The sequence below is a fragment of the Marmota monax genome, unplaced genomic scaffold (assembly GCF_021218885.2).
Source record: "Marmota monax isolate L192 unplaced genomic scaffold, Marmota_monax_Labrador192_F-V1.1 WCK01_AAM20220418_F8-fsc00031, whole genome shotgun sequence".
NCBI classification, from domain to species: domain Eukaryota; kingdom Metazoa; phylum Chordata; class Mammalia; order Rodentia; family Sciuridae; genus Marmota; species Marmota monax.
Genome location: NW_026695197.1, coordinates 16,687,250 through 16,710,549, shown reverse-complemented (window position 1 = coordinate 16,710,549; position 23,300 = coordinate 16,687,250). Strand labels below are relative to the sequence as shown.

Here is a 23,300-nt window from a genome sequence, read left to right as displayed (position 1 = left end):
GTCTAGAGGTAGGATAATTGTTTTAAGTAGCACATTTTTAGAAATGTGAATGTCTGAAGTGATGAGCCCTGAAGAGCAGGTGCTAGCGGCCTTTGTGAGATGCCAGAAACCCTGCTCAGGCCCAAAGTAGTTTGCAGAGGTCCACCTTCCCTCAAAGCCGACTGTGAACCTCAGCATTGTGCTGGAGGAATGGTATGGTGCAGGGGCTGTGCTGCAGTCTGCCCCTCAGAGGGTCACTATGTGCTGCCCAGATCGATGCCCCTGGAGTGAGAAAGGCCTGAGCCCGCCCAGGGTGGCCGTAGAGCACAGCACAGGTGCAGTCAGTGAGATGACCGTTGTCTAGGCCGAGAGGCTCATCAGTGGGATTCACATGCCTAAGGAAATAGTGAAGCAACCGGAAAATGACAAGGGAAACACAGGGGTCATGTGGGAGCCATGGCAGGGATCAGAGAGCACCACCCAGGACAGCTGAGACCTTCCAGGGAGGAGGGATGTGGAAAGGGAGGTGTCATCAGGCCTTGGGGTGCTCTGAGTAGAAAAACCTCAAGGCCATCCAGTGGCCTCCCTCTGCTCATGTCTCAAGCTCCTGGAACGATGATGAGATTATTCATGCAGGTTGTAGGAACCCGGTGCAGGATGGGAGGGAGGCCTGAGCCCTGTAGTTGCAGGAAGGAGCCCTGTAACTGAGTCCTGCTCCTCTCCTGTGGCCTACAAATAGACACTGGCATTTTGGTTTGTATGTCTGTTGCTTGTAAGCTTGATTAGTATGAGTCGATTTCCCCAATGAGGGTACTCAAGATGGAGTTCTGCACCAGTGAAGCTTAGGGACAGATGCTGGTGTGTAGTGCTGACCTGTGACATGCCCTGCCAGGCTTCTAGTCTCCCCTCTGGAAGCCACCTCTCCATAGGAAAGACCACTGTCTGTGACTAGCAGCCAGCTGGGCTCTCAGTGAAGTCCCGGCAAGAGACATAATCATAAAAAAAATTATCCTGTAACTTTCCCAGCTTTGGCAAGCTGGAGTCACAGAATCACAGGGGTCAGAGTGGAAGAGCCAATTCTGCATGTCGCCTATGAGGAAACAGGCCCAGGGGGGGAAAGTGACCTGCCTGGAGCCCCACAGCCAGCAGTGGGAGAACAGATACTAGAATCCAGGCCCCTTGTCACCAGGTTGGTGACCTAAGTTTCCATCCTAGAACTTGGGCTTTCAGAAATCTCCTCCTGGTTCTTCATTAGTGGTCATTGCAGGGCTCCGTAGGGAAGGTGTCCCTCTCTGTAGGGAAGTTGCCTGGATGCTGGTGGTGATTGTGCCTGGATGCTGGTGTCCCTGGAGGCAGCCAGCATGTGCTGAGCCTGCTGCTGCCGCTTTTGGGAGGAAGTGGGCCTCATGGGCCCAGATCCCTGACATGAGGGGGCAATGGTCTGTGCCCTTATTCAAGTCCAACGCCCTCTGTGTTCAGAGTTTCACGTCCCCAGGGCTGGGGAGCACGGTGTGCCCAGGATCTGACCCACTGAGGCAGCGTGTGGAGTCTCCTGGTGCTCCCAGAATGCATTGCTGGGTGGAACACCTGGTGCAGAGTGGAGGGGAACCAGGCTCCCCTGGCCTGGCTGGTGCCCGGGCCTGCCACACCAGCCCGTCCTACTTGCAGCTTGTTCCTGATGAAGCTGGTACCTAAGCTTGAGCCCTGTGGCTCTCATCAGGACTCCTTTTATGAAAATGACAAACCCTGACATTTCTGTTGGAACCAGCAGCATCACCCACCACCCAGTTTCTGACCCTTCCTTTTTCCTGACTCAGTTTCTGAGTGGTCGATAGCATACAATTCTGTTGGCCACCAGGATCTTGGTTCTGGGGAGACTTCAGACAAGGTGGATGCCTTGTCTAAACTGTGATGGGGGCTGAGGCCCTGAGAGGAGCTCAGGCTCCCTGGGGGTTTCAGTTCAGGCTGCACAAATGCGGCAGGAGTAGCCTGGCTCTGGGCAGCAGGTCTGGATGGAGGCTCCAGTGGGGAACAGCTAAGGGTGTGACTAGCCCTAGGCAGGATTGGGAGGGGGAAGCCCCTGCTGTCAATGGCTGTCACCCAAGCCCGAGCGGGACATGGTAGATGAGGTTTATGGCTCCCAGTCTGTGCGCCAGCCTTTGGGACAGTGCCTTTGTGGGGACAGGGGCAGTAGGAGGCTTCATGGTGGTAGACCTGGTCTGGCTGAAAGGACAGTGCCTGGGGAGGTGTCACTGCTGGAGGGGGAGGGAGCCCCAGTGGAGGTGTGGGCAGGAGCAAGCGTGGGAATCAGAACCGGGGAGGCTCAGCAGAGTGACCCCTGTGTCCTCGGTAGGCTGTGCTATGCCTAGTGTCACCCTCCTGTCCTCCCACCCGGCAGGTCCACTCTGTCCAGGTGCTGCAATGCCCCAGCCTTCCTCTTCACCACCCAGAAGAACACGCCACTGGGCACGAAGCTCAAGTACGAGGTGGACACCAGCGGCATCTACCACATCAACCAGGAGATCTTCCGCATGTTTCCCAAGGTGCTCTGTGCGGGGTGCTCTGTGTGGGGTGAGGGAGCCCGTACAGCTGAGGCCCTCTGTGTCCATACCTGGTGATTTTGTGTGACTCATGCTCTGCCCTCTGTACCCAAGTGGCTTGTCCTGGTTGACCAGTTGCCTGGGCCCTGTAGCCTGTCTGCTGGCTTCCTTGGGGGTTCTGTCTAGGCACCATGAATGCCAACTGGCTATCACCCATGTGACTTTGGCAAGAAATTAGTGAAAATCCTGGTTATTGCATTGCTTGCTGAGGACAGACATCTGGGACACAGATCTCATGTGCCTCCACTCCAGAGGTAGACACAGGAGTGAAAGAGACACCCCAAGGCTATGAGCCCCAGAAGGCACCATCCAGGGCAAACCAGGCTCTGAAACTTAGCCCAAGTCAGATGACCTTGGGGTCAGTCTTTCACAACCTCAGTCTCTGTGTCTAACAGGGGCTTGGAGTAGGCGTAGATTCAGTTGCTCATTAAAGAACATCCACAATATCCTTAAACCTTTCTTTCCTTCCTTTCACATAAGGAAGTCTGGAGTGGGTGGATCAGCCTGGCATGGTGGTCACAGAGTGAAGGATATACACATGTGACCTGTTCAGATCACTGAGGTTCTCTTGGGCTGACCACAGGCACAGTCCCCGGCTCCAGACTCTCATGGAAGGGGATGCTGTACTTGTCATCAGATGTGGATGGGGTTTGGCCTCTGAAGAGAGGCAGGTCACATGGGGCATGCGCACTACTACACTTTGGACCAATTGTGGAAATGTTGAGTGGAGCCAGTGTGGGGGACGCACACCTGTGATCTCAGGGACTAGGGAGGCTAAGGCAGAAGGATCCTAAGTTTGAGGCCAGCCTCAGCAACTTAGCAAGACTCTGTCTCAAAATAATTAAAAAAAAAATACCCAGAATGTAGCTCAGTGGTAAAGCACCCCTGGGTTCAATCTCTAGTACCCCCCCCCCCCGAAAAAAAGAGAAGTAATGCTGAATGGAGGTGTGTGCAAATCTGTCTGGATGAAGCTTGAGGTCCTGGGGGGTGTGAGTGCCACCAAGCCCAGTCTCCCTGCAGTCCTACCAGAGGCGCCAGTAAGATTCAGGTTCTGTGGAGCTCGGGGCAACAGCTGGAGGCCAGTGGTTTCTTCCCACTGAGTGGTTTCATCTCAGTGCCGGAGAGGATGGTGGTGAGCTACCTTTGCAAGGTGGGTCTTAGCCCTGGAACATGAGGCTGGTGAGGTGACCAGCGAGTGAAACACAGCCAGGCAGGGACCTGGGGAACTGGAACAGCCAGTAGTGTGACTACAGAGGCCCAGGGAAAGAGCAGAGGTCACCGAACATTTTCTGAAAGAGCCAGATAGCCAATGTTTTGGGCTTTGAAGGGCATATTGTCTCCGTCACATCCCACATCCAAGCACTAACGCAGCTATGAATGACAAACAAAGGATGGCAGCTGTGTCCCAATAGCACAGAAATCTGAATTGTGTATAATTTTCACATGTCTTTGATTTGTTTCCAGCCATTTAAAAATCTAGGAGCTGGCAGCGTGGCTCAGGATAGGGTCTTGGCTGGTGGGCACAGGCTCTGGGTTCCATCTCTAGCAAATATAAAATCTGTTCATAGCTTGCAAGACATACAAAACCAGGAGCCGAGCCAGATGTGGCCCAGGAGCCATAATTTTCCGGTCCCTGAATTCTAATTCAGGTGACATAGAATGGCACTTCCCCTGAAGGTAAGTATTTACTGGGTTTGTAAAAATTCTCAGCTTCCCAGCCTTCTGTCCCTGCCCTGGACATTCTGATTCCATGATTCTTAGATGAAGCCTAGAAATGGATATTCTCAGGTAGTTCTTGATTTATGGGAGTTTGGAAAACATCCGTATAAAACATAATAAGGCTTTGATGATTTTTCCAAAGATAACCTTGGTTTTTTCCTTCCTGTGTAAAAGGTAAAGAGTGCTTTCACTGTCCTTGAGACACCTGTGCTTTTCCTGCCCTGGCCCCCTCGGGTCTGTCCCTCCAGGGAAATGGGCTGTGAATACCAAGTCTCCCGCAGACGCTGCAGGTCTCTAGAGTTAGCCTAATTCCTGATGCTGCCGTAGCACTATCATGCTCCAAGATAAGCTTCTTCACAGATATGCTAGGAAGAAGCTGCCTACAGACTCCTGGGTGTCAGAGGTGGGAGGGACCTTTGGGGCCACCTAGCAATAACAGGTTGACCTCGCTTCTCATGGGCAAAGTGGAGACCCACTTTCCTCCCACATTCCCAGTAAGGCTCGCTCATGGGGCCAAGAGATCCTAGAGGTAGACGTGGTTGCAGAGGTGAGCACTCCAGATGAGGGCAGGGGTGACCTTGGCTCTGACCACTGTGCCTGTGCCTCCCCCAGGATATGCCCTACTACCGGTCCCAGTTTAAGAAGTGTGCGGTGGTGGGCAACGGAGGCATCCTCAAGAACAGCCGCTGCGGGAGGGAGATCAACAGTGCTGACTTTGTCTTCCGGTAAGAGAACCCTCTGGGTCTGTACCTGCCATGGACCCCACCACCCTCCTCCTCTGTGACACCCCACAAACTGCAGCTCCCCCTCATGCTCTGACATTGTCCTTCAAACAATTAGCCCCCCATTCCCCAACCCTGCACACCCTTATGCTCCGAGGTATCCTGCTTTCTCTCTCCAGCCCATCCCTTGGGGTAAGTTGTTGGACTCCCAGGTCCTCCGTTTTCCCATTTGCAGAATGGGAAGCATGTAAAGAGCAAAGATCAGGCTGTGAGGCCCTGAGGACTTGTGGGCCAGGCTATGGGCACCCACCTCCCTGCCGGTTCTACACTTCCCTGAGTACTGATTGGAAGCTGGGCAGCCTTGTGGCTTCACCCTGGCTTTAAGCTGGGCACTGGTTCTTGTGTCACCTCTCCCTTATGCAGAATACTCCTATGTCTTTAGGGAGCCCGGCTTTCCTCTTTAGCCTGGGTAGCAATGGGTTCAAAATAAGAGCTTCAAGCAAAGACCCACAGGTTGTCTGCAGGGGGATCTCAGGGGTTATGGATCTGCAATCAGGGGGCCACTCAGAGTTGGTGGCAGGGAGGGAGGCAGGGGAGGTTTGGTGTGGCTGGAAGTCCTGAAATAAAGGCAGCTCTTGCAAATTTTGGGTTCCTGGCAGTGCAACCCCAGCCTTCTGTCCCTAGGAGAAGGAAGCCAAGGACACCCTGCATCAGGCTTGGAAGTAGCATCACTGACGTGGGTGGGTGGGTGACATGTGTGAGAGACACCTATTCCTGCTGCCCTGAGTCAGCCCACACTTCCTGGGGACACCGAGAAGCCCAAAAGAAGGTTCAGAGTTCTCCAACATGGCAGCCATCCCCAAATCCTAAGCCCGGCTACCGGCTTGCTAATGGAGGCCAGAAGGCCCTCCCGGGTCTTTGGGGCCTATCTGAGCTTCTGTCCAGGTGCTTGGCCTTAGGAAGTCATCTTGCTCCTCTGGACTATGGTTCCTCACCTGCAAAGTGGGGTTAATGACAGCAGCTTCCCAGAGCTGGGGAATTAAGTGACATGGCTGCTTCAGCTCTTATGCGTACTGCCCTGGACACTCTGTCAGTGCCTAAGAAATGTCAGCTACTACTCTTTCAAGGTCTTGTCCTCTCCACCTAGAAGGTTGCCCATTCTGGCCCCTCTGACCTTCTGGCTATGCTGTCCCCTTGTCCTTCAAGCTTAGTTCAGGGATCCCCACTCCTTCCCTGGCTGTCTCCACTTGCACTCTTCATGGAACCTGGTGCCACATCTCATGTGGCATTAGACACCCAGCCCTGTAGCCATGATCAGCCGAGTGGTTTCACCTGTGGGGACTGGAAACACAGAGAAATTCCTATGACAGTGGCTGGCACATTGTAATAACTCAGAAAACGAGCATGGGGTGAAGGGGTGCAGGAGTGAGGGGAAGGATGGGGTCACAGTATCCCCAGGATGCTTCGTGGTGATAGACTGGTTAAGCCATGAGTTTGAGGCCTGGAAGCCTGCGTCTGAACTAGGGACTGTGTCACCTTAGGCAAGTGACCTAACTGACCATTCCATCTTCCCTTCCTGAAGTGCAGGATGAGGGCCACCATGGTACCCACCCCCCGGTGAGGATTGAATGAGTTAATACAGGCAAGATCTTCCAGCAATGTGGGACACACACTAAGCTTTGTTATAATACAAATTTGCCTTTTGATATTCTCTCATTTTACAGATGAAAACAACTGCGGGGGGGTGGGGGTGACATTCCAGGCCCAGACCACATGGCTGGTCATGGTCAGAACTAGGGATGTGGCTCTTGTCCTGCGTTCTCCGTGCAGTACCATGGCCTCTCCTCAGCTCCCCAGGGGCCAGGAAGCATTTCCCTGGGGCGTGCTCTCGTCCTACCACCTGAGCCAGGTGTAACGCACAGTTGTTTGTGCTGGTTTTAGAGACACGGGGTCCTCTCATTGTTGTCACTGTCTTTGTCCTAGTGGGACATTAGTGGCAAAGCCTGGCTGAGTGCCTGCCATGCATATCCAAGATTTGCCAATCCCTTTTGTGTCCAGCGATGTCCCTACTGGATAGGACATCCAGTTTTGGGAAAGCGCCTTAGGTTCAAGGTCAGACAGACGTGTCCCCAGCCATGACTCAACCACTTCACAGCTTCAGGTCTCTGTACTTCTCCAAATGTCTTGCTTCTCATTCATAACACAGGGGACCTAATATCTGCCCCTTAAGGTTCACCATGTCTCGTATAATCCTGTGAAAGCTCCTGGCATGTTGTAGGTGCTCAATACATGATAACTGCACATCCCCTGTCTGTAAGGGGAATGTAAAACCTGCCTTCCACACTGGTCTGATAGGAGAGGTATGACTGGGTTATAAGACAGGTGATAGTCCTGGTCCTGTTATCCAGGGTTGTTCTATACAGTTGTTCCTTAGACCCATGACTTCTCATGACTTCTCCTGGATAAAGAGCAGACACTCCTTTGCATGGGTCTCAGTCCTTTGTAGTCCAGCCCCTCGCCCTGTGCTTCTACCACCACCCTCACTCTGCTGTAGTTACTAGGCTTCAATCATTCCCAGATGCCTCCCGCTTTCTTCTACCACAGGACCTTTCCACAAGCTGAAATGCCCATGACCTTCAAATTTACCCACTTAACACCCACTTCTTTTCAGTGTATTTATTCATTCATCATGTACTATTCGATGCAAAACAAAACCCCGAAACCTTATACCACATCTCTAAGTATGTAGAAAACAATAAAATAAATATTTGTAAACCGGGGCTGGGGATGTGGCTCAAGCGGTAGCACGCTCACCTGACATGTGTGCGGCCCAGGTTCGATCCTCAGCACCACATAAAAAAAAAAAAAAAAATTGGGCTGGGGATGTGGCTCAAGCGGTAGCGCGCTTGCCTGGCATGCGTGCGGCCGGGGTTCGATCCTCAGCACCACATACAAAACAAAGATGTTGTGTCCGCCGATAACTAAAAAATAAATATTAAAAAAAAATTCTCTCTCTCTATCTCTCTCACTCTCTCTTTAAAAAAAAAATATTTGTAAACCAACCACTTAATTTAAAAGTTGCAGATTTGCATCAAGGCAGTCTATCAACTTTCCCATTCTACTGTTTTACCCCAGAGGTAATCGCCACCCTGAATTTTGCACTTATTATTCCTTGATTGTTAAAAGTGGTTTCATTCCATGTGGATTTAACTCTGAATACTTTGTTAACTTTCACTGTTTGGGGTCAGTTTCCTATTACTGCTGTAACAAGTCTCCACAAGTAGTGGCTTGAAACAGCACAAGTTTGTCATCTTACTGCTCCAGTGGTCAGAGGTCTCAGTGGGCTGCAGTCAAGGCACTGGCAGGGCTGTGTCCCTTTCTGGGGGCTGTAAGGGAGGACGGGTTGCCCTTTCCAGCTCCTGGAAGCTGTCTGCCTTCCTTGGCTCAATGCCAGCAGCGTAGCGTCCTCCCGTCTCTTTCTCTGGATCTGCAGTCACATGTTTTCTTCTCTTCCTTTGTTGTGACATCACTTTCTCCTGTATGACCCTGTGATGACCTTGGCTTCATCAAGGATGATCCCCTCTCTCAAGCTCCTTAACAGTTGCAGCTGCAGAACCTGTGAGCAGAACCTATTCATAGGTTCCAGGTATTAGGACGTTTAAGGGCATCTTTGGTGGCCGTGACTCTATGGCAGGGGCTTTGCACAGAGTTTGCTCCTCTGCTCACTCTGCAACTTGCTCTGTCACTCAGTACTGCATTTCTAAGACTTACCTTTGACCATTCCCACCTTTGACCAGTCTTCCACTGGTGGCCTTCTGCTGCTTCCTCCTTCGAGTAAGTGTCGCTTCCTCAGAGAAGTCTACCCCTATGCAAGGGGGTGCACCCCAGCCATCATCCACTTAGAGCCATAGTCCTGGTCCTGTTATCCAGGGGTGTTCTATACAGAGCTTGTAACTATACAATTCCTCTGGTGGTTTCTCTGCCTGCTGGGTCTGGAACTTCAGCAAAACCAGTGACTGGGCCTGATGCTGGACACAGAGCAAGAGGGCTGCTGTCTTATTACCTGGCCCCAGAAGTCTGGCCCAGCTGGCCACCTCTGCATCCCTGTGTCCATGTGATCCCTTCCTTACCCTTGCCCCCTCCCAGTGTCATCTGTACAGTGACTGACCCCCTGCCTGGGCTGCTTTGTGTCTTCTGCAGGTGCAACTTACCCCCCATCTCAGAGAAGTATACCGTGGATGTGGGGGTGAAGACGGACGTCGTCACGGTGAACCCCAGCATCATCACGGAAAGGTCAGTGGCCCTTTTTCTTCTGTAGCCAATAGTCCCTGTAGCCACTGGGCACTAGGAACGTGGCTAGTCCAGACTGAGGTGTGCAGGCTGTTCCCATGAAATATACAAATATAAATCTTTGAAATGGGTTTCAAAGACTTAATGAGAACAAAAGGGTGTCATTTATCTCATTTTAAAAATATTAATTCCATCTTGAAATGATATTATTTCAATATATTGAGTTAAATAAAATATAAAAATTAATCTCTCCCATTTCTCTCTTTCAAGTTGTGTTTACTAGAATATTTAACATTGCATGTGAGGCCAGCATTGGATTTCCTTTGGACAGTGTGGGCTAGTCAGCCTGCTGTCGGCTAAGGCTGTGAGGAGCCTTCCAGGGTGTGGCCAGGGCAGGCAGCGTCCTACCTGGCTGGGTCCAGGCGGCACTGGGGAAGCCAGGGCCACAGATCGCAGCTCCCCACCCAGCTGCCCCCTGGGGGTGTGCCTGGGAGGTGTCAGGGGAGGGGCCAATTTGTTGAGATCCCCAAGGCTGGGCATAGTTCCACCATCCATATCACGTTGAAGGGCAAGAGGAGAGGAGGAGGAGGAGGAGGAGGAGGAGGAGTTGATGAATTGTATCAGGTGCCAAGAAAGGTAGCAAAGATGGTGCAGAGGAAGTGGCAGGACACGGTGAGAGGCCACAGAAGGTGGGCTGTTCAAGGTTAAAGTGTGCCAGATAGATGGGGTAAGAGGCTGAGGAGGGTGCTGAGCCAGTACAGGGCCCATCCTTGGGGAGGACAGTGCTGGGGAGGATGTGAGGACTCTGGACTGCCTGCACGCCCCCGTGCCAAGCGCATCTTTTTGGGTTAAGCATGGCCTTTCCCTTGGCTCCGCAGCCACACACTAGATATTCGCCCCTTTGGTCTGGACTGATCCCTCCTGCACCACTTAAAGGGCACACCTTTCTCTGCAGCGGCGCTGGAGGAGAGAGGAGGGGCGTAGCCTTGTGAGTTCCTGCCCCCTCCCTTTGCAAAGCTCCCAGGGGGCAGGGGGCAGGAAGCTAGGGGCACTGAGGGGTAGAGGTGGGGTTAGGGATCCGGAGGAGCAGGCGACAGGACTTCTCTCACTCTGGGTCCCCTCGCAGGTTCCACAAGCTGGAAAAGTGGCGGCGGCCCTTCTACCGCGTGCTGCAGGTGTACGAGAACGCGTCGGTGCTACTGCCCGCCTTCTACAACACGCGCAATACCGACGTGTCCATCCGCGTCAAGTACGTGCTGGATGACTTCGAGTCGCCGCAGGCCGTCTACTACTTCCACCCGCAGTACCTGGTCAACGTGTCGCGCTATTGGCTCAGCCTGGGGGTGCGCGCCAAGCGCATCAGCACCGGCCTCATTCTGGCCACCGCAGCGCTTGAGCTGTGCGAGGAAGTGCACCTGTTCGGCTTCTGGGCCTTCCCCATGAACCCTTCGGGCCTCTACATCACGCACCACTACTACGACAACGTCAAGCCGCGCCCCGGCTTCCACGCCATGCCCTCCGAAATCTTCAACTTCTTGCACCTGCACAGCCGCGGCATCCTCCGCGTGCACACGGGCACCTGCGGCTGCTGCTGATGTGGCCACGTCGGGCTGCCCGCCCACAACCGAACCACCTCTCCTCCTCTCTCTTCTGGCGGGACTGGGGGCGCTTGGCCTGGCAGTGCAGGGACCTGGTGAGCAGGCTGTCGCTCCCTCAAGTAATTGAGCTTTGTGCTTGGATCCTGGGGCGGGAAGACAGGGCTGGGGCGCTCTGCAGGGTGCTTTCTGCTGGGCACAGCCCCAAATCAGGGGCCTCGGGATTGCAAAGGAATAAAGCACATTTCCCCTCAATTTTAGCTTGTGAGAGAGCACAGACTGAAGTGGTCTTGTGGCTGAAGGATGACCCTAAGGACCAGAGGGAGGAAACAGGACATCTGAGCACAGTCAAGATTTCATTCAGGCCTTTGGACTCTTGACTTTTATACCAAGGACTAGCCATGGATTACCATCTCAGAGCTTAGAGGCCAACCAGTGGCCAGATCTTCCAGTGAAGAAAGAGCCATTCAGAGCTCTTGGGGTGAGCACCCCAGCTGCACCCAGCGGAGACCTGGATTATTATCTTCCCTGAGAGCCAGTGGCCAAAGACAGCCACACCTTTCCAAACACACCTTGGGACACACACAGTCTTGGTGCCCCTAGGTTCCATCCTGCATTTGACCTCTTGATGAGAAGGAAATAAAACAGGCCAGCCATTTGCACTAAGGTTTCCAAGCCAATGCTATCGACTCAATAAGTGCTTAGCAATTTGCTTCCTCTTCTGTCTCCCTATTTTCAGCTCCATTTTATCCAGGAGTTATTTATAAAGATGCGTTCCTCTTGATGTTCCTGAATACTGCAGAATCCTGCTATACTGTGTTCCTGAATGGGGACAATCAGCTGGAAAATGCTGCCTTGTCACATGAGCTTAGTGACTGGAAGGAAACAAGGTGGGGCCTCAGACACCAGCATCCCTGAGGTTTCTGCCATGAAGGCGGGGACCCCCTGCAGTATGGGCCTGATGTCTTCACCACAGGGACTCATGGGGCCTGGGCTTCTGAGAATCAGCTGTGCCTAGCCTGAGAGGGGTCCCTTGTCATTTCACATCTGAAATCCTTCCCTCTGCTCCCCCCCTCCTCCCCCCGCCCCGCCCTGAGGTGGGGGGATGGTTTCCACCATGAATGTGATTGTGCCTAACAGACTCTGCTGGTGAATTGCCTTAGAGCATAGCTGTGTGGAAGCATAGATGTTAGTGCCGGGAGGCTTCAGCCTGCCCATCCATCTGTCCTTCCTTTCCTCCTCCTTTTCCTCCTTTTTTCCCTCCCTCCCTCAGACATTTCTGGAGAAGAACCTGTTCTGGTCTTTGATTGACCTTGGGCAGACTGGAGGTGGGGGTAGGGGGAGGTGACAAAGGCACCATCCCTATTTCCGGAGGTGGAGGAGGATTATACACATACTGCAGTCCCACATGTGAGCACAACAGGGAGGGGACCCCCTACCTGATCACCTTTTTCTTCAGGCAGAGCTGCAGGGCAACCTGAGAGACAGAAAACACGGACCTGGAAGGGTCTCAAAGGCCATTTGTCTCATTTAAGGAAACAGACCCAGAATAGGGAAGTGGCCTGGGTCAAGTCATGCCTGGGGCTCTACCAAGGGCCTGCTGAGGACAGAGCCCTCTCTGGGGACCCTCTGGGTAGGAGATGTGTACTAGGTGGGCGTGGATGGGGCCAGAGCCTTGGTTGGTGGGATACCAGGATCCCCACAGTCAAGGATGTTGGGATTGAAATTTGCGCCAGCCAGGGTCCTCATAGGACCTGGGGATGAAGCATCCTGGTCCATCCCATGTTGGAGTTGGGACACTGGGCTTATGGCTGTACTTTCTGCCTGTGGATCTTAGGACAAGTCCCTGCTCCCTTCAGGATCTTGGTTTCCTCATCTCTGCCAGGAGTGGCTTAGAAATATCTGAGGTCTCTACAATCTCCATTTCTTCCTTTGGAACCAGGGATTGAACCTAGGGTGCTTTACCACTGAGCTACATCCCCAGCTCTTTTTATTTTTTTTTAATTTTGAGATAGGGTTTTACTAAGTTGCTTAGGGTTTTGCTAAGTGGCTGAGACTAGCTTTGAACTCCCGATCCTCCTGTATCAGTCTCCTGAGTGGCTGGGATTACAGGCGTGTGTCACTGCACCCAGCACAATCTCCATTTTTTTGAGGTGTTCGTGATGTATGGATCTAAGCCATAAATATTTACTTTTATAATAGCTAAGACTGACCACACTGTCATTGTGTGCCAGGCACTATGCTAAGCCCTTTCCCTGCATGATCTCCTATCGTCAGCACAAGACCCCTCAGGTAGGGAGGCTCCCATGATACAGGGGAGGAGACTGAAGGTCAGAGTGACTTGGAAACTTGCTCACAGTCAGATTCCCAGTGGAGGCACTGCACCTAGGTCTGTGGAGCCCCAAATCCTGCCTTAGCTCCGCAGCCACTGTCACCAGGGCTTGAACATGAGGGCTCCAGACCAAGATGCCACTGCAGGGTGGTGCTAGGCCCTGTTCTAGGGTCAGATGCTCTGGGAGGCTGTCCTGGGTCAAGGCAAGCCTCTGTTTGTGGGTGCCTCTCCCTAGCCCTGCTACCTGCAGCAGTACTAAGCCACTTTTAGTGGCCTTGAGGGTAACTGAGGTGGTCTCCATGTTTTTCAGGTGAGAAAAGATTGCCCAGAAAGCATACACATTAAGTGACAACATGATTGACCTGCCCAGGACCACATGGCCAGCTAGAGGTTTAGCTGGGACTCTCCCCAGCCTCCTGACTTATCACCTTCTTTCTCCTGCAGCCAGTGTTTGTAGGAAAATACATTATTTCAAAGGTGAGAGACCTGGACATTGACTCTGGATGCCCTCTGCCACATTCCTGTGCAGCCCTGTCACTGTGCGGTACAGACTACCAGTTCAATTTGTATTTAAGGGACATTGATTTCCTTCAGACAAAACAACCACCCAGTCTTCTTTTGTGCTAAATCTACTGCTCCGGGCTTTAAAGGCAGCAAAACCAGCTCATGGCTCCGGCTTAGCCAGGCAGAAAGGAAGGTGACCCAAGGTCAGGCAGGCCTCTGGGACCAAGTCAGTGATGCAGCAGCAGCAACTCTGCTCACTAATTGGCTGGTGCTGCAGTGGGCAGAGCAGCTTGGCATTGTCCTGACTGCTGAGCGTTGGGGTAAAGCAGAGAAGTGCTTCCTGACCCCGGAGGGGAAGCAGAGCATGCCCCGGCCTGGCATTCTCTGTGTCTTCCTTGAGTGCTTATTTTGTGCCAGGCCTTGAGCAAAGTGTAAACCCTGTGCTCCTGGTGACACAGTCTGGTGTGTGTGCACAGCCGTTTAGTGAAGCATCCCACAAACACTTAGAAGCTCACTGTGCAGAGTGCTGTGAAATCCAGGTTTAGAGACAATCACCTGGTGTGTGCGTGCAGAAGTTAACTCTGAATCCTGGAGGTTGCAGCATAAAGATTGTCATTATCAAATAGGGCCTCTATCTCAGGTCTCCTTGTCAGCAGCATGACAGACATCTGATGCACTTGGCCTTTCTGGTCTTCTCGGAGCTGTCTGTGTTTCCTAACAAACCATTCTTCCCTGACGTGCCTCCTGCCTCTCTGAATGCTCCTCCTCAAGCTTCTTCGTGAATCCTCTTCTGTGAAGCTTCCTCAGGGTTCTCTGCTCTTACTAGGAGCGCTCCTGCAGAAATCTCATCTCCTCATAGCCTCCAGTTCTCCTGTCCTCACTTCTTACCCCATCCCTGCAGGCCCATCCTCCCTGGGAACATCAGAAGCATTCCCCTGGGGTCCCCTGAGTGTCCACACCTCAGCAGCTTCTCAGACCCCCAACCTGTCCTTGACTGGTATAGTTAAAAGAACAATCTGGAATCGGAGTCTCTTTCCATTGCTTGGTAGCTGTGTGACCTTGGGGAGTTCCAGAAGCCCCTGGAGGCTCTGATTCATCATCTGAAACATGAGAACCAGACTCCAACCTGATCAGCTATTGCCAAGATCAAGTGCCACTGTGTTGGGCCATCCCTAGTTCAAGGCCTCACAAACCGGACTCTCAGTTGGCACAGGTCCCTCTGCCCCAAATCTGGCTCCACTTCGACTCTTCCTTCTTTAGTCTCTGTTTATTAGTTCACTAAATCTTGTCAATTACAGCTTGGAAAAACCCCTAGAGTTCATTCCTCCCTGTAGACCAGCTCTTGCTCTAATTTAGACCCTTCTGGCTGATCTTTTTGCTGTCAGAGAATTACCACCTGAAAACACCTTTTGTGGGTCCCATTGCCTACTTGTACTGTGAAGTCCAGGTTCTTTACCAAGTCATGCAGGCCACATTCCAAACTGGCTCCCTCACCTTCCCAGAGACCACCCTTCTTCCCATGATCCTCCAGGCACTGTGCCTTTGCACATGCAGATCCAAATGCCTGGAACCACGCCATACTCCTTCCTCCGGCTTCCTTCTTTTGATCTGGCCACTTTTCCAGATGAGGTCCGGTTATGGCCCCTGCCACCTCTCTATGGTCCTGGACCAGGCACTCTCTCCTCTGTGCTTGTGCTGTGATCAGTGCTGACTCTGTTAGGACACCCTCACAACACACAGCCCCGGTGTCTATGTCCTCGGTGGAAGGTCTGTTTTTTCCCTAAGGGAAGGTCCAGTATCTGGTCCATCTTTGTGCCCCTCACACTGGCACAGAGCCAGCTGGGGGCTTTTCAGCACATGCTCACTCCAGTAAGGAGGTCCTGGTTCCTCGCAAGCTCCAGCCGTGCAGGACACCCTGTTAATAAACCGACTAACACCACGGAGGAGTCAGAGCTGAGCACAGTTCTCTGTTCGTCACTTTTTGCCTAGTACCTTCTAGGAAGGCACAGACTCCCCTGCCCATCCTGGGGAGCTTGGGACCCAAGAACTGAACATCATTGGAGCCAGGGGGTGGGGGGCCTGTTGGCTCCCAGCACCTCGTTTCTGCTTTCCTTTTTTATTTTTTAAATTTTTCTTCATCATCATAATCTTGCTCATCTGCTTCTTGGTTGCTGACCAATCTCTTTCTCTAGCTTAAGAAAAAGAAGGGAAAGACATGTTCTATTTTTCTTTCTTTCCCTTTGTCCTTTTCTCACTCCCCTTGAGATAAGTCAGGATCTTGCGTTTCTGCGGCTGATGGGCAGGGTCAGATGTAGAATACAAGGGATTTATCAATAGTGTTTCAAAAACTAGACTCAATGCTTTGTTTTTGGCTGAGAAACAGTTGAGCTGAGCTTTTCAGAATGTCTGCTCCAGTGGAAGGCCAGGGGCTCATTCCCAGGGAGCTGTGGGTAGAGACGTCATTCTGAGTCCAACACATGCCCTGCTCCCATCCCTCTGCAGCAAGGGAGCCTGGTTGTGACTCTGGGCCAGGTGAGGCCAATCTAGGGGTATGTGAATGGCCAGGGTGTGCTTTCTGCTATTGAGTGGTCTCATCAAAAGAGGCTCAGTCTGTGGAGATTGATTACATCCAAGACATTCCAGCAAGGCGGTGTGCTCCTCAAAGTCAGGTAGCTCTCCTGCATCACGACTTGGGTGCTTGTTAAAATGGTGAACTGAGAATCTGGAGAGGGCGTGACACCAGGCAATCAGCATGAGCGACATGTCCAGGGGGGCCTTGAGCACACTCCTGTTGTGGTTCTGTGGCTGCTGCCATCTACTAGCAATGCCTGGCCTAAATTCCAGAGTGGAATCTTGAGAAGATGGAAACAAGAATTTGGCACACAAGGCAACTTCTACCTTTTTATATTTAAATATAAAATATTACCTGCAATTAACCTGAGCATCTTGATCATTTTTCAGGGTACAGTCCAGGCATGTTAAGATCATTTGCTTTGGGGTGCAACCAATCTCCAAAACTCTTCTAATTTTGCAAAATTAAAACTTTAAACCCATTGAATGACAATGCACTTTCCTCTCCCTCCCTGCCTGGCAACCAACATTCTATTTTCTATCTCTATGACTTTGTCTGCTCTAGGTCCCTCAAGTATATGGAATCACAGAATATTGTCTTTTTGTGACTGGCTCATTTCACTTAGCATGATATATCAAAGACTTCCTAAGTATAAAGAATCGATAAGGCAAAGCTGCTTTCAAATGACATTAATAGTGTTCCTTTAGCAGAATTCTGATTTTTGTAGTTGCTTTGAGCAGCTGTCCTGAGCCCTCGGTCAGCCTCTGCTTCTGGAGATCTGGGTACCTGGGTTGAGGGCAAGTGCAAACCTAGTCTTGCTTGGCCAGTGGGGCTCAGCTGTCCTTGCAGTTGTGTCCTTAGTGACAAGAGTCTTTTAAAGGTCTTTAGATATTTTCTCTTGCAGAATCTCTTTTGTGAATTTTTGTTTTCATTTCAAAAAGAGCAATTTACACAACCATGACAGCTCTTGACCACCAAAGCCAGAACTCAGTGACTGTCTCCTTCCAGTTGGAAGATGCTTCCTTTGGCAATGAAGTCATGCGTGTCCTTCAGCTAAATGATCTTCTTGGCTTTGGAGTGTGCCTCCTATCTCCTCTAGAACTGTGGTTCTCAATCTTGTGTGTACTTTAGAATTGCCAGAGTTCTTTTTAAAATAATTCCTATGCCAGGTCCTCTCACGTTACTTAAAAGATCAGAGAATCTGTTTCAGTTGTCTTGCGGTTGGCAGCCAGAATCCTCACCTTAAAAGATCTCCCGGGGTGGGTGGTTCTGTTGTATAATGGTTGGGAATCTTCTCCCACAAGCAGAGGGCCTGTGCTTTGGCTGTATACCAGAGTCATCTGCAGAGCTTTAAGAAATTCTCAAGGGACCCCACCCCAAGACTTTCTGGTTCTACTGATCTGAGATGTGACCTGGGCTATTAGGGTTTTTCAAACTCTCCAGGTATTTCTAATCTATAGCCAGGACTGGGGACTGCTATTTCAGATCTGTAGTTCTCAAATTTGAGCCTGTGTCAGGTATCTTTAGAGAGCTCAGTGGCTTTGGGCCGCACTAGAGTCTCTGGGTCAGTAAGGCTGGGTGGAACCTTTCGAGCAAGTTCCAAGCCATGCTGTGGCCTTCCCAGGGACCACACTTCCAGGATCACTGCCCTGGATGGTCTTTTAATGACATTGGCCTCCCCCCCCCCCCGCCCCACTCCATATTCTTTTTCCTGGTTTGGGGTTTGTTTCTTTCCCTCAAATCTGATTCAGACCTGAGACTTCTTAAAGGTCCCAAATGGCTTTTTTTTTCCTTCAAAACATTTTAAACAAGTAAATATTATAAAGTCTTTTAAAAGCAAAGTGACAGATTTCTCCCCCTAGGATTCAGAGGCTCAGAGTGTGCCTGGGTTAGGTATTCATCCATGCCTATTAGGATTAAGGTGCATTTTGTGATCCAGAGTTAAGGGATTGGTGACACTTTATGGCTAGTGCTGGGGTGGGATCTGAGTACCACACTGTACCCTCTGGCATAGGACGGCCCAGCCTGTCCCACCTGGGTGAGGACCCAGCCTTCTGACTCAGGCCCCATGCTCTGCCTTCCCTGCACACCTGTGCAAAACTATCAAGGCAGGTGGCAGTGAGGGGACATGCAAGGGAGGCCACCTGCCTGTCTGGTCGGTGGTACCTGGTTTCTGCCTCCATCTCTCTCCACTGTACCCAGGGGTGAGTTCCCCGATCTTCCCTCTGAAGACATCCCAGCAGGGAGAGGACATCAACCCCCTGCAGCTCAGAATTCCACTTCAACCACAAAGTTTACAAGAACCCTTGAAGATCTTGACAATTTATTAAAGGAGAAATGGTTACTGGTTTATTAAAATGAGGTAAAACCCCCTTCACTTCCCAGGACTACTTACCAGCACGTTCCCAGGTCACCGAGGACTCCAATGAAGGACCGTGAGACCCCATAAAGCTATGTATCAAAGGCCAGTTTGCAAACAACAAAACCTCATGACCTTCACTTCAAATTCAATTCTAGTGAACTTGGTTCTAGTTTCTATAAATAGAGCAAGCTAAGAGAATGGCAGCAGATGTTAGGTGTATAGATGTAGCAAGAAATGGCAGCTAACCATCTCACAATGAAGGTGGATCCATGCATCTCAGAAGCCACAAGCCAACCGAGGCAAGTATGTGGCAGTAAGCTCAGAGCAGCAGAGCGGTCCAGCTCTGTTCACTCTGTGACATCACGCCAGGCAGAGACCTCCTTTAAATAACCTTCGGCATGTGGTCATTAAGGAGGCAATAGAATGATCAGAATGATTTCCATCCCCCCAAACTCAAAAACATACTCAAAAAAGTCTTGGTGCTTAAGAGATCCACTTTCAGCGATCTACAAATTCATAAGTGAAAGGGTCCCTTCTCTGGTGGTACCCGAGTTGGCAGACTCCCTCTTCTGAGCTTGCTTGTAAGTAACTTCAGCCATTCTTTCCTGCCACCTCTCCTCCAAGGAAAAAGGACAAGAGGGAGGGGAGACCAGTCCCTTCCATCTTCCCGCCTCAAAGGGAGCTTGCAGCATGGTTGATGATGTGGCCGGAACACCCTCATTCTGCACCTCCAGCTCTGCTGGTGGCATCCTTATTTAATGCACATGGGAGAAGGAGTCAGGACCTCACCGGAGACCTGGGTTAATTTCTGATTTTGAGAATACCACCGTTTTCCCTGCAGGTAGACACTCCTGCTTTCCCAGCATTTCCACCATTTTCTCCCTGGGCTTTGCTGCTACCCCAGGAGGAGGATAGGGCAGATGGTAGCAACCCTACCTGGGCCTCCGAAGACGGCGGTTGTGTGCGCCAGGTTGGGTGGGGGGTAGGGGAGTGAGGGGGTGGGGGTGGATTGGCGGTGGAGGTCTCCTGTTGGGTGGCCAAGGTTTTCCAAGGTGGGTGAGGCTCCAGAGTTCCAGCTCCCTGTGTTACCCTCTTCTTCCTGCTGGGGTTATTTGGTCCAGGTGTGGGCTTTACCCCTGGCCTCACAGCCTGCACAGCAACTGTGTGCAGGGAGGGGCCTTGGGTGTTTGCTCCTGTCTGCCAAGCCCAGGGCGTCAGAACCAGCAGCACTGGGTATCTGTACCTGTGGGTAGAGTGGCGCAGCGGTGATACTTGGTACTGTCATTCAGACCAAAGGCCTGAGCGAAGTGGCAGTGTGGAGGAAATCCCTGCCAGTGTCCTGCTGCTCTGGCTCTTTGGGAGGAGGCTGGTGGGTGCCAATTGGCCGCTCCTGCCTGTCCCCCAGAGTCAGTCTTAAATACTTACCCTGGGGATGCTCAGCCCTCACTGTGGCTGACTTCTGAGCAAGTCCCCCTGTCCAAGGTCTATCTGTGAAGCAGCCAGTCTTCCCACACCCTGCACGTGATTTAGGGAAGTGGCAGGGGCTTGATGGACTGCAGATTCCCTTCCTCGGCAGGCCTAACATCACAGTAGAAAGCCATAATGCCCCTACAATGCAGTATTGTCTGAAGTGTGAAATGTGCGTATATGTTTGTGTATATTTTTTTTTGCAAAGTGAGCGCTTCATCCCAATAAGCAGACAGTGGGCTGCTCAGAGGGTCATCTGGAGCCAATCCCCTGCCATCTTCTCCCTAGATACAGCCAGGACAGATGCTGGGTGTCAGCAGAGGAGCTGTGGAAGTGCTTGCCCTGGGGCCAGTTGTACCTGGTGTGGCTTCATTCAAGCTCTACACGTTTCCCAGAGGAGTTGGTGGCAGCAACTCACCTCTGAGCTGTCTCCATTGATTCCTGCTCCAGCTTTCTCTGCTCTCCTCTCCAGGAGCCAAGTCACACTGCTCGGTGCTCCACAGAGCCTGCCCCCCCCCCCCCCCCGCCAAGAACGAAAGGGAGGACCAAGGTAGCTTTTGCTGGGATGCTAGAAAAAAACGCCTTTGGTGTCAGAAGCCCCCTCTAGTCCAGTTGATTAGCTTTCCCTGGCCCTGGAGAGAAATGCTGAGCCATTCTGAGAGCTTTGAGGGAGGGGGCCCTGCAGCGCTGGCCTATTTTTATGCAAATGTGGCTTCAGAAGCTTTGGTTACTACAAACTCCTGTATAGCATAATTCTAGCTGCGTGTGATTCTGCAGTGATGGCTGGAACCCTAGACCTAAAAAACATCATCAGGGTATTTTGTGTCTGTCACTGGGTTTGAAAGACCCTCAATTTCTACCCAATAAAGCCAGTCAAATGGTTCATCTAGCAAAGACTGTTCTCTCTCTGTGTGTGTGTGTGTGTGTGTGTGTGTGTGTATTGTGTGTATTGGCCTGGATTGGGCTGACAAGAGTCGAGTCCAATATGGGGAGGTTGCCATATATCCATCCCCAGGGGCTCATGGCCACCTGGGCACATCTTTGGGCAGTGTAGGGGTACCTGAAGATCAGGAGACCTGTGGCTGTCTGGTAGAAGTGGCAATCTAACCAAGGGAGGAGGTGGGCTCACAGGATGGGCTCAGAGAGCAGAAGAGGAGAAGTCAAGTGGACTACTGAATTGATACATAGGTGCACAGGGACCTAGAGAGAGGACTGGGTGCTTCAGTAGGAGGAAGGAGGGTCCATAGGGGCTGGAGCTGCCTAGAGAAGGTGAGATTTGAGATGTGCTTATACCTGGACCCAGATCTTGTGGCTCTGCAGACCTGTCTCTCTCTAAGCAAAATAACTCCATCAAGGTCCTGGATCACATCAAAGGCATTTGAGCACACATAACCCTCTCTTAAAAGATGACAGTAGGCTGGGGGTTGTGACTCAGAGGTAGAGCACTTTCCTAGCATGTGCAAGGCCCTGAGTTCAATCTCCAGCAGCACAAAAATAAATAAAAAAAACCAAACCATCTCCTCTGGTGCCCTTATAAAAGGAAAAAAAAAAAAAAAAAATATATATATATATATATATATATATATATATATATTTAATGGATGGTACAGACGCCTGGTGTGGGTCTGCCTGCCCCCAGAGATGTAGATGGATGGCTTGTGTCCCCAAATTTGCATCCTTGGAACCCTGGCAGCCTTCCTTGTAACACTCCCAGAGGCTCACAAAGTTCCTGTCCCCTCTGCCTTCAGCTCCTGCTCTGGGGACTGCTTTGTATCTGTTGACTGTCCAGATGTCAGACACAGCTCTTTCTTTGGTACCAATGGTCACAACATGGGAGGTTCATCTAGGGAGGAGGTGGGCTCACAGGATGGGCTCAGAGAGCAGAAGAACATGGGTTCCAGAGTGTGGTAAGGTGGCAGGGAAGGGAGGGAAACCACTTCCCACAGGCAATCACCTCCAGTGGAGACCCGTCCGGACACCAGCCAGCTGCTAGCACTCCTGTGGCCCAGCCTCTGCCTACCTTGCCTGAGGCTTCCTTCTCTGCTCCTGGTCCTCCTGTCCCCACCTTCCTCTCAGCAGTAGAACACATTCCTGCCATTTCCTTTCCCCAGCTGTTTAAGCATTCTCTGGAGTGCTGGTCTCCTGCTGAGCCTGGGTCTCAGCTCACCTGCCACCTGCCACTTTCCATAGACATTTTTTTCAAGGGGAGACCATTTATTTCCTCTCTGAGATGATTGTGATGACAGCTGTAAGATATTTGGATGTTTCATTATTATTATCATAAAATGCTAAACACTGAAGCAAGCAACTCTGAAACCTAAGTATAATTTGAGGCTCCTCCCTGAGACCTGGCCCTTGTCTTCCACTCTATCCTGGTGGGAAAAAGAGCTGACGCTCTTCCATAAGAAGGGGGACTTCCATAAATATTTTTGAACGAATGTATGTATGAATGTCATTTGTCTATTTACTTCACATCATTTATCAAGTTCATGCTGTTTACCACTTCATTCATTTAACAAGTATTTTCTGAGCCCCTGCATTGAGCTAGGCTCCTTGAGGAACTGGGACATAAGAGTGAACAAATGCACATGTCACCACTCACAGAACGTAGAGACTGGCCCAAGATATGGAGGTAGTCAAAAACCTCCCAGCTAAAGTTTAATTATAAAGGAGCTACAGGAGCCGGGAAAGGCTTTCTCGGACCAGGGATCAAGCACCATGGAGAGCTCCCTGCGGAGGAAGCCTGTCTAGGTGGCCTTGTGGGGGAAGCATCCGGGGCCTGCAAGGGGAGAGAGCCCCGGGAAGGAGGGGGACAGCTGGAGCACTGACAGTGTAGGACCCTGTGGGGAAGAGGTGGTCACATTAGCAAGGTTGATTTTTTTTTTTAAGAGAGAGAGAGGGGGTGGGGAGAATCTTTAATATTTATTGTTTAGATTTTGGAGGACACAACATCTTTATTTTATTTGTATGTGGTGCTGAGGATCTAACCCAGCGCCGTGAGAATGCCAGGTGAGCACGCTACCGCTTGAGCCACATCCCCAGCCCCAAGGTTGATTTTGATTCTCAGAGAATCCGCTAGTCCTTGAAGGGGGAAGAGGACGTGATCAGGTTGGCATTGAAAAAGCTCACTCTGGCTACAGTGTGGAGGGCGGGATTGC

The 23,300-nt window shown here is 51.4% G+C and overlaps 1 protein-coding gene across 9 annotated transcripts in view; it reads left to right on the top strand.

Annotated features, from left to right (window-relative positions):
- St8sia5 (ST8 alpha-N-acetyl-neuraminide alpha-2,8-sialyltransferase 5) overlaps nucleotides 1-11,567 on the top strand; it is a 66,033-nt gene extending 54,466 nt beyond the window's left edge. For all 9 annotated transcript variants that reach the window (XM_046428430.2, XM_046428429.2, XM_046428428.2 and 6 more), the window contains 4 exons: nucleotides 2,378-2,522; nucleotides 4,911-5,023; nucleotides 9,221-9,313; nucleotides 10,437-11,567. In XM_046428430.2, coding sequence (XP_046284386.1) covers nucleotides 2,378-2,522; nucleotides 4,911-5,023; nucleotides 9,221-9,313; nucleotides 10,437-10,905 — 820 coding nt within the window. In that variant the 3' untranslated portion in view covers nucleotides 10,906-11,567. The remainder of the gene's footprint in view (nucleotides 1-2,377; nucleotides 2,523-4,910; nucleotides 5,024-9,220; nucleotides 9,314-10,436) is intronic.
- Nucleotides 11,568-23,300: the final 11,733 nt, after the last annotated feature.